Below are 11,321 nucleotides of genomic sequence, written 5' to 3'. Positions count from 1 at the left end.
TGTAACAGTGTGGATCTTTCTTATTTTCAGAATGTCACTAAAATAGATTTTAATATCCCAACCTCCCTTGGAAAGCAAATAAAATGAAGAATCACTATTGATAAAATATTTTTATATTGTTCAAGCTAAAATTAAATTAGAGTGTTCATCAAATAAAGGTTATTTCCTTAGAGAATAAAAAAAAATAATTGGCCTTATATTCTAGATGTTAAATTAACTAAAAACAATAAATATAAAAAACATAGGTTGATATATCTAAGTGAACTATCATTTTCTTTGTTAAACAAATATAAGGATAGCTATAAAAAAGCAAAATGGTGAGATTATCTTCAAACTGATTTTGTTTAAAATCTTGTGATAAATTTTATTTCTTTGTTTCCTTAAAAAGCCATATAGGATGAAGCTTTGGGAAATATGTGATGTTCCCTGGACCACCAAGAAGAGATTTGGGATATGTATTTACCTTAATAGCTCTTTAAAAAAAGGAAAGAGAAATCAAGATATATCCATAATTTTGTCAAATTATGTAATTTAGTTTGTTTTTTTTCTTAAAAATATTTAAAATTCTGATTAATAACCAGAGCCAGTGTAGCCTCAAAGCACTATTTTTCAAGTTCTTAGAAAATTTGAGAAAGTAGATGAACGAATACTGATAGCTGTGGAATTGATTTTTTTTATACTGGAAGTAGTTAATGTGTTACGAAAATAAATGCTTAGCAATTTACTTTCACTGCCCATCAGGTAAAATAAAAACCAGTGATTCTGGAACAAGAGCAGAGTTCAAGGAATCAAGGGCTCAGACTCCCATTATTTCCTTTTCCTGTCTACATCATGAGGGGAAATCAACTGCCCAATCCAGTCTTGATTCTACTTTTCTTGCTCTTTGCCAGAGATGTTTCAGCTACTTCAAAACCGTAAGCAACATTTGCAGAATAGTCTATCGTTCTCCTCTTTCCCATCGTGTTGTCTGCTTCTTGGTGTCTGTCTTTTTATTTATTTTCTGATTCCCTGCAAAATGGTCTGTTGTCAAAGGGGCTTGGAAGGGTCAGTAAGTTGTTATTTCTCATGTGGAAAGAGGTATACTCCAATTCTAGAAAACTCAAGAGATATAGGGCAGTAACACTTATGAAACATTCACCAGATAAGAATATAAAATTCTACAACATTCATAAAATATAAAGGATATAGAATTCCTACCTTTCCCCCCAAAGTGATAACTTTTTTATTGGCTCGTGAAAGGGGATTCAGTGTCTTGGTTACCATGAGGTGACTCAGTGTTTGTGTTTTTCCCAAGTCAGGGCTTGCCAAAATGGATGCATGACCTACAGACAAGCCAGGATTTTGTGTGTCAGTTTACTTAATCCTTCAGCAAACCATTAGATATTGGGAATATAAAGATTAATAAAATGTAGACCCTGCCCTTAAACAGTATGGAAAAGAGAAAGAGTTGGTGCACAGAAAAATGAAAAACCACAGTGCAAAAACAGAAGCAGGCATTGCAGCTTCTGTTTTCTGTGAGCATATTCACAAAGGAAACCTAACTCCTCATGGGACCTGATATAAGGGAAGGGGTATCATCTAAGTCTGTATAGAAAAAGTTGCTTTCAAGATAAGTTTTTTTTTTAAGAATTTTTATAAGAGGTTATTAGAGCCAAACTGATAACATATGCCAGGGAGCAAGATCTCAAATGCTCCTCGAGATAAGTCTCATGAAGCAAATAGAAGTTTTCCAGATAGAGAAGGACACTTCAGAAAGAGAGAGACATGGGCAAGCTGAGTTTTCAAAGTGCAATTTGTTGGGTGATTATAAATGATGAGCAAAGAGCCATAGCAGAGTGATACTTTCTTCTGGGTTTATATGGTAATACATTTGGTGATTAGCCTAGCTTGGCATGGCTTTTCTCCCATTACCAGAGGGTGAAAGATAGAAAAGAGCTAAAGTTGCATCTGTAACAGTAGTAAAAAGCAATTCAGCTCCTCCCTATTTATTAGTGGTATCTCTTTAGTGTTTCCTGGAACAAAGAAATTCATGATATCATCTATATGAAACCCAAGACCACATGAATACAGGTTCTTAATACTTTCAGTAATGATTGATTGATAACATTTAGTTGTTGCTAAAAATAATGAAATGTGTTTTCAGCTTTATTGTCATACAATTGACAAATAAAATTGTATTTAAAGTGTCCAACATGATTTCACATATGTATATATTGTGAAAGGGTTTCCCTCGTTAAGTTAATTAATACATGTATGTCTCACATATTTATTCTTTTTTTTCTTTATGGTGAGACGCTTAAGTTCTACTCTCTTAGCAAATTTCAGTTACACAATTGAGTTATCAGTTATAGGCACCATGTATCCCCAGATCTTATACATCTGATAACTGAAAATTTGTACCCTTTTACCAACCTCTCCTTATTTCCTCCAGCACCCCCTAGCCCCTGGCAACCACTTTTCTAATTTCTGTTTCTATGAATTTGGTTTTCTTTTTGTTTTTAGAGTCCACATATAAGTGACACCACACAATATTATCTTCCTCTGTCTGGCTAATTCCACTTAGCATAATGACCTCAAGTTCCACCCATGTTGTCACAAATAGCAGGATTTCCTTCTTTTTTAAGGCTGAAAAATATTCTATTATATATAATCACATTATCATGATCCATTCCTAAAGTTGGAAATTAATTCTATCAAAATACATAATAACTCATGGATTGCTTATCTATAACTTATTAACAGGTTTACAAATATTATGAGGGTGAATATTTCTGCAAAAGAAGCATATTAATGTTTAGCTTATTGGGGGTTTCTAATATATTTTGGATTGGCCTTTGAAGAATACACTCTTGCTGAAATCCGGCTTTGCTCTGATTGGTGGCAGTAGCAAAGATTATCTAGGAAACAGCCACAACAATGATGTGTTTTTAACATCTCCATGATTGATCCAGTCCCTTCTTCTCCACAGGCAGTACCTGGTGCTGGTCCCATCACAGCTGTATGCTGAGTTTCCTGAGAAGGCCTGTGTCGTGCTTAATCACCTGAATGAGACAGTGACACTTAACGTAATTCTGGAGTATGGAATGTACAGCAAGGCTCTCCTCACAGACCTGGTGGCAGAGAAGGACTCCTTCTACTGCAGTCCCTTCACTGTCAGTATCACTCCTTGGAATAAGGGATATTGTTAAAGAATGTGCATATTAGTGGATGCCTTGTGTTCTGACCTCCAATAACAACAACAAAAAGCATAATGAAGAAAAAAGGAATACAGAGTGAATTTCAAATTAGATTCTAAAAATGAAAGTTCTACTGAATGTGCTTACGTAATATTTACAAACAGATCTAATGCAATATATAAAAGGTAGCAGTGGGTATAGAAAAGATTTCATTTGCTCTTGAACTTCTAAGATAAATAATGTTTACGCCATCACAGATATAAACACTGAGATTCATAAAGTTAAGTGATTTATCTAAGATCTCACAGATGACTGATGGTTAATACAGTGTCCTTGTGGGGACAGATCCAGGAGTGCAGTTTCCAGGCGCTCGGCCTCACATGGAAAGGTACTGGCTCAGGTAGTAAATGGCCATCAACTGTGATTGGATGGCCATTAGCTGTGGCTAATTGGCCGCCAGCTGTAACCAGTGAGCCATGGGCCACTAATATAACTGCCGAGGCCTCGCTAGTAGAAAATGGGGGCTAGCAAGAAGATGGTGGCTGAGCTACCAAGAGTGTATTGCAGTTAGCACAGCAGATTGCAGCTAGCAAGTGAGATTGGTTGGCAGACAGAAGTGGACGGCAGTTTGCAGATAGTGTGGCTCCTGCTTCCTGTGTTCCCAACCCAGCCACCAGCAAGACTATAGTGGTATGACTCCCCTATCTATGGCTTCGTTGGCGTTCCTTTTTGGCCTCGCCATATCCTGCGTTCTTATGTGGGGAGGGCATCTAGAGACCCCGCCTGACACCCCGCATGACTGTCCTAGTAACTTTTATTACTTAAGGTATTAAATATTTAGTTAATCATACTGGCTTACTACCAATGATATCATATAATTACTGTGAAAACGCAAGCATGTTATTCCCTTCGTTGTTATTGCTGGTTGAAGAATTAGTTCATTTTATTGCAATGACATTTTCTCTTTAATTAAATCAACAAATTGTTACTGTCATGTTACACAATCATAATAATCTATAAAACAGGGGAAATAATCCTTGACCTATCCCCTACTAATTCTCATGGGACTAACCAGAGAAATGAGAAAATCATAAAGGCTGAGACATTCAGAAGTGGGTCTAGGCAGATTCTTCAGCTCATTTCTGTTTTACAGATTCCAGAGTTGCCATCTTCTTCAGCGTTCATTACTGTTCAGGTGAAAGGGCCAACTCAGGAGTTCAAAAAGAGGAAGCCAATGCAAGTAACAAAAGCAAAGAGCCTCGTCTTTGTCCAAACAGACAAACCCATCTACAAACCAGGACAAACAGGTATAAGGAATCATATGAGCAAGGGCAACTATAAGGGGTAGGGTTTGGGGGCAGGGAGTGGGGTTCTCTATTACTTTATTCTGCAATCATGGAAGTCCTGGCATGTTGTTATCTGGATTCTCATTGGATTTCATGGGAAAAATCTCTGTATTTCAGTGAGATTCCGCATTGTCTCTGTGGATGTCAATTTTCACCCTTTGAATGAAATGGTGAGTCTCATAACAATGGGTGAGGTTGGGAGAAACAGGCAAAAATTAAAGCCCAGTTTTTTGGAGAACCTGAGACCAATATGAGGCACTTAAATCTACCAGAGAAAGATTTCATAAGGAGAATAAGGGACCATCAGTTCGTCAACAATATTCTTAAAATAAATTAAATATCCAGCTTAAATTATCCTCATAAATATACCAGCAATTTTTATTGAACAAAAGAAAATAAATGCATTTGATTTCTCTCTCAGAAAAAAAAAATTGTCTCAAAGATAAATACCATGATTTCTTAAGAGATGTACATCCCAAACTGAACATATAAAGTGCTGTGAACCAAACTGGTGCACAATTTCTTGTTTGGCAAAGAAATAAACAGAATCACTTTCTCTGATCCAGATAACCTATCAATGCTGATGTCATGGTTGTTTCTTTCTAAACTCTATCTTACACTCATATTTCTTTTTTTTCAGTTCCCGGTTGTTTATATTGAGGTAGGTAATATATTACATTTCTCAGTTGGAATGAGGACTTACTACAAGTTATATTAAATTGACTCTCTCTACCTCCTCCCTCCCAATTAGCACTTCAAAAAAAGTACATAAACACTTTCCCCTGTCTATCTTAAATCCTCTGGAGAGTGGATAAGATTTAAAAGAAGGAACAAAATTTCTTGAGATGATGCAATTTAGTGACTCTTGAAATATTTCTGACTGCAATAAATATGCATAATCCAAAAAACGTACTGTAATCTGTAATATCTCATGATTGATAAACTTATTACCCTTTTCTCAATGGAGAATTCCTAGAAAATTTTGCTAATACCTTTGGTACCAATTTACCAACCATCTATTATCCAACTCTCAATGTCACCTCCCCTGAAAACCTGTCTAGTCAAAAGTATACATTTCAATTGTTTCTATGAATGCATAATGTTTTTACCTATAGAACCCCAAGAGGAACCGAATTTTCCAATGGCAAAGGCTCAAATTACAAGGGGGACTCAGCCAGCTCTCTTTCCCACTCTCAGTGGAGCCCAGTCTGGGTCCCTACAAGGTCATGCTGGAGAAGGAGTCAGGAGAAAAGATAGAGCACTCCTTTGAAGTGAATGAATATGGTAAGAATTCTGCATGTGTCCAAGACATTTATGACATTAGAGTATTTAAGATTGGATAGTTTTTATATACAGGTGATGAGCAAAAATCTAGCATGTAATAGTTGAAAATTAACAAGCTTTTTTATTTACCAAAAATGTGCTAAGCACTTTTCATGCACTATCTCAATTCATCCTCACAAGAGTCTTATGGGGCAGATACCATATTATATCCATTTTATAAATGAGCATGTCAATACTAGAAAAGTTAGTAATTTACCAAAATCACAAAGCCAATAAGAGGCAAGAGAGATGTTAATAGGTTCGTTTGACCCAAACTTAAATTGTTAATCAATATGTTATGCTAACTATTTGCATCTGTTGATCTATGTCTTATAACTAAAGGTATCCCTGGGATTATCTACCGGGATTATAATCTACACCTACCCTACTCTAATCATAGTAATCAAACATTTCAGCCATTTTATTAGTTATCAGTTTTATAGATTTTCTAATGTAAATTAAATATATCATGCAACAGACAAGTAAATCTATAACAAAAACACGATTTCCAAAACTCACCAGAATTTCCAAAGAATTATAGAGAGGGATTTATTATTTTGAGTAACTAACCTTATACAACTGTGGAAGGGGCCATAAAAGTAAGGGTCTAACAGGAGGAGTTGGTGGATCAAAGGAAATTACTATCCAGTTCTCCAGAAGCAATGGTGGGGATGGATAAATCAGAATTTACAAGGGCACCTTCAGCTGCCAGAGGAGACCATGAAGAAAAACTGATAGAAGATTCTATGGAAGGCTATTACCTCTTAATATCTACCAATTCAGTATTTCTATAACCAAGTGTCTGGTGGTGGGCTTAGGGCTTCTATTAGTAAGCAGGGCTAGCAGTTGTGACGATAAACTGGACACAGGGAAAAAATAAGAATAAATTGGGACCTACTGGCCTCTGTACCTGGTACCACATCTAACCATATGCTCTTCAGAGACTTATGGGACTGCTTTCTTTCCACTTTTGAAATCTTAAACAACTTCAGACAAGGAGATTCTAGGAAATACAGTACCAGCTTAACCAAGTTAACATGGTATGAACTGCCCATGGTTGTGAATGGCATCTTCTTTTCAGTAGTGTGCCTACTGCTCCATATTGTAATTGAAAACATTTCATATGATCCTACGTTAGAAGGTTCTATAATAGAATCATTACTAATACTTGCAAGATCTCCTGCCCACTCTCATCTCTTTTTCTCTTCTATTGACAACAGTTTTGCCCAAATTTGAGGTCCAATTGAAAATGCCCAAGACTATTGGTTTTCTAGATGAAGCATTTGTGGTATCTGTGTGTGGCATGTGAGTTACATTTTTTTCATCTCATTTCCATTCTTCTACTCTATTTCTATTGCAAATAACTGTTACTGGATTTTGAAGTATTTTAATTAAAGAAGGAATGACTCTCTGTCCTAATTGCCTGAGCCTTGACTAGGGAGCAGGGACGGTAGCATACGACACTTTTACTACTAATAAAATCATTGGCTGAACACTGAAAATGTGCCAGACAATGATTTAAGTGTCTTGTACTTATTAACATTTTTTTCTTACACTAACCCTGTGAGATAGGGATAGTTATCCTCAATTGACAAAGGCGGAAACCAAAACACAGAGGATTAAAAAACAAAACAAAACAAAACGAAACAAAAAACTTATTCAAGCTTCTACAGACAGTAAATGGCAGACTGAAATTTAAATCCAGCAGTCTGGCTCCAGACCCTGACCATCAATATTCTATATTGCCTCTGAAATTTAAAAACAATCTAACTTCATGAAGCGTTTATTGTATCCCAATTGCTGTGTTAAACTGAACCCAGGCCATTCAACTCTGGAGCTAATGCTCGTAACTTCTGTGTTATTCTGTGTCCTATTATCCCCTTTTGTCTATTGCTCTGAGTTTCTTAAACTATGGAAAGTTAGAAGAAGGTAAGTAGACTCTCTGTCTTAAATGCTGGGTATATAATTTAGAATTCAAAATCCATGTCATAGTTCTTTCCTCCCTGATTGCCTTTCAGTAGTGCAGTAGAGCATCCCCTGCATACTCCAAGGAGAGAACATTACCTCTTGCTTTTGAAAACAGCATGACATACATGTTTTCATCTTTCTCACTACCTTTAATGCTTCAAATGTTTCCATCAGAGGGAACACCTTTGGATTCAGATTTAAAGATAAGATTCAACAAAGTGATTGAAATGTAGTAAATAATGTATTACTTTATCAGCACTTGTAGAAATTTTGAGGGGAAATTATATAAAAAGCGAAGTATGGGGACACTGAGGGCAAATCTCACCTTCCTTGCAGTTTGAGCTAAAGCAATAGGTTTCAAACTTAAGTGTATACCGGAATATGTGGAGGTGCTTAGTTAAAATGTAGATTCCTTGGCCCTACCTCTAGAGATTCTAATCATATATCTGAGGAGAGATTCAGGATTCTGAATCTCGGTGCATAGCTCAGGTCATGTTGTAGATGGCCCATAAAGCATGCTTTGAGAAGCAATAAACTAAGTTCTGCTTCACATTACGCCTTAGTCCATTCTGGCAGCTATACCAAAATACCACAGGCTCAGTAACTTATAAACAACAGAAATTTCTTCCTACAGGCTGGGAAATCCAAGATCAAGGAGCCAGCATGATCAACTTCTAGTGGTTCATAGCTGGTGCCTTCTCACCATGTCTTCACATAGTGAAAAAGGCAAGGAATCTCACTGGAGCCTTCTTTACAAAGACACTAATCTCATTCATGAAGACTCCATCATTATGATTTAAGTGCCTTCCAAAGGCCTCATACCCTAATACTGTCCTCTTTGTGGGGTGGGATTTCAACACAAACATTCAGATGATACTCGTCATATCCTTCCATCAGATTTGGGAGAAGCAGACTAAGTCATTATGACACTATTCTTTTATAACATTTTTGTTTTATAGCTAATGCTTTCCCATTTAACTTCTCATTTATCCTCTTAAAATGCATATGAATTAGGGAAGACTTAGAAATACACTCTCTACATGGTCTTATTTTTTTCCCTAAATGATTTAAGAGGTGTTGTTAAAGATGGAATTATAACCTGGATAGACTGACAGCAGAAAAAGAAGGAAGTAAGACAAGCTTATGATAAAACCTCAACCAAGAGGAAGGAAAGATCTGAGAAAAACTATATTGTTAATTTTTCATTGGAGGTGTTTCAAAAAGATTCAGTAAGTTATAGAACTGTGCTTACTTAGATAATTAAAACAGTTTCAGAATAAATGTTTCTAAAGTCAGATGCTATGGGAGGAGGAGATACAATTATTGTAGATGAATAAGATGGGTATGTATGGATCAAATCATGAGAAAAACATCTGAGTTATTTACATTAAATATTTTTTGTATGATTGCTTTATTGTTATAGATACACATATGGAAAACCTGTCCCTGGTCTGGTGACAATTAATGTATGCAGGAAGTATGCACGATACCATTCCTCCTGTCATGGAAAACATTCACAAAGTATCTGTGAAGAATTTGGTCAACAGGTATATGGAAACCATTCTCCCCAAGACACTAACACCAGATCTTGTTCTCTCCTGAATTACAATACAATAGAGAATGCAATAGAGTATTGTATTGTGAATACAATACAGTAGAGAGTGGTGTTTGAAATAGTCACCTTGGAAAATTGTGGAATAAGGGAAACAGTGTATTTTTGCCTGGCAAATACAGGAAACACCGTATGTTTGCCTAGCAACATTAAGATCCAACTTGAGGGTTGGACTCATGGAGTTACACTGATGTTTATTTGTCTAGTTTTGTAATTCCCTTCCAAAAGCAATCAACATGCTTTTGGAATAAAGGTATAAGGGCGTAAAGGATGTGGAAATATCCAAAGTTGGCTTTTATCAAACAGATAATAGAACAAGAATGTGACAAATGTTAAGAATTTGGCTAGTGGTAGAATCAAGTGGCATACTATGGAATCTAAATTGCATATGGAAGAATATGAAACTAGTATCAGCTTGAGGAGAGGGAGACTTAGAGAGACAATGGACCAGAGACCTCAATTACATCAAAGAAGTGTAATAAGGATAACTAAAGGAAACAGCAGAAAATAGAATATGTTGTATTAAAACATAAAATGTATAAATTACTAATTTCAAAGAAAGGGTACATAAAAGTCCAGGATGTGGCAGTGTGAGCAGGCACCATAAAGGTATGGAAAAGAAAGTTATCAAAGCTGCAGATAACTATTAAATGAAAGGATAGGGTGATGACTATGATGATGAATGTCAAGATAAACACTGACAAACAGAGTACACATGAGAGAAATCTAGCTGCCAAAATCTTTAATGTATTAGAAAGACTAAGATTAATTTTAATTTTCAAATGAGTCATGACCTCTATATATAAGTAAATTAAATATGATTAAATTTTATTATGCAGTAAATATTTTTATGTAAGTACAAAAATAAAAACAAATCTTTATTAAAACATGGTTACCAATATTTAGTTTGGAAATCTGATTACAGTCATGCATTGCATAACGATGTTTCACTCAATGACAAACCTGGTCCACCTCTCTCCATAATACCATAGTACAATGCATTACTCATGTTTGTGGTGCTACGGGTATTAAAAAACCCACTGCTCTGCCACTCGTATAAAAGCGTAGCACATACAATATATACAGTACATAATACTTGATAATAAATGACTGGTTTATGCTGGTTTATGCATTTTCTATACTATACTTTTTAATCGTTATTTTAGAGTGTACTTTCTATTTACAAAAAAAAAAAGCCACTGTAAAACAATGTGCTGTGTCACACCAGCAGCAGCCTCATGTATCTCATGTTTACTGTGTCTCTTGATTGTATCATTTTCTCTTGCACTTGATTTACTCTCGTGTTGTTTTGTACAGTAACATGCTGTACAGGCCTGTGGCCCAGGAGCAACAGACTACACCACATGGCCTAGGTGTGTAGTAGGCTGTACTAGCTAGGGTTAGGTGAGGGCACTCACTCTGTTTCATTCACATATCTACCTAATGACATATTTCTCAGAATGTATCCCCATCATTGACTATACTATATTAATTCATCTATTAAGTGGATATATATGAATAGATATATTCATATCTCTATATATGTATGAATAGAATAGATATATTAATGAATAGAATAGATATATATGTATGAATATGAATAGATATATTAATGTCTGAGACATCAAGAAAATATAATCCTTAGTCAATATTTAGGTGGAGGTGGTTATGGAGACTTCTTAGAAAATGTTATGTCTGAGTTGAGTTTAGAAGAGCAATAACTATTGGCCAAGATAAGAATAGGAGAAAGAAGGCTATTATTTGAGGATCAACATATGCAAAAATAGAATTAAAAAATACTGTGGCACCTTTGGACACTCCATGAAGTTTATTATGGCAGAAATGTGATAAGCTTTCAGAAGAGAGGGGAGAAGGCAAAGCGTGGCAAGAGTAATT

General features: G+C 35.7%; 1 protein-coding gene across 1 annotated transcript in view; it reads left to right on the top strand.

Annotated features, from left to right (window-relative positions):
- The first annotated feature begins 781 nt into the window (after positions 1–781).
- The window catches only part of LOC308502792 (pregnancy zone protein-like), a 52,709-nt gene continuing 42,169 nt past the window's right edge, over positions 782–11,321 (top strand). The window contains exons 1-8 of the mRNA XM_081061085.1: positions 782–914; positions 2,969–3,152; positions 4,330–4,483; positions 4,640–4,692; positions 5,163–5,183; positions 5,638–5,806; positions 7,066–7,150; positions 9,237–9,360. Of these exons, the coding sequence (XP_080917211.1) occupies positions 832–914; positions 2,969–3,152; positions 4,330–4,483; positions 4,640–4,692; positions 5,163–5,183; positions 5,638–5,806; positions 7,066–7,150; positions 9,237–9,360 (873 nt within the window). The 5' untranslated portion in view covers positions 782–831. The remainder of the gene's footprint in view (positions 915–2,968; positions 3,153–4,329; positions 4,484–4,639; positions 4,693–5,162; positions 5,184–5,637; positions 5,807–7,065; positions 7,151–9,236; positions 9,361–11,321) is intronic.

This window comes from Rhinolophus hipposideros (assembly GCF_964194185.1).
Source record: "Rhinolophus hipposideros genome assembly, chromosome: 9".
Lineage (NCBI taxonomy): Eukaryota > Metazoa > Chordata > Mammalia > Chiroptera > Rhinolophidae > Rhinolophus > Rhinolophus hipposideros.
This window is presented reverse-complemented; position numbering and strand designations above follow the sequence as displayed.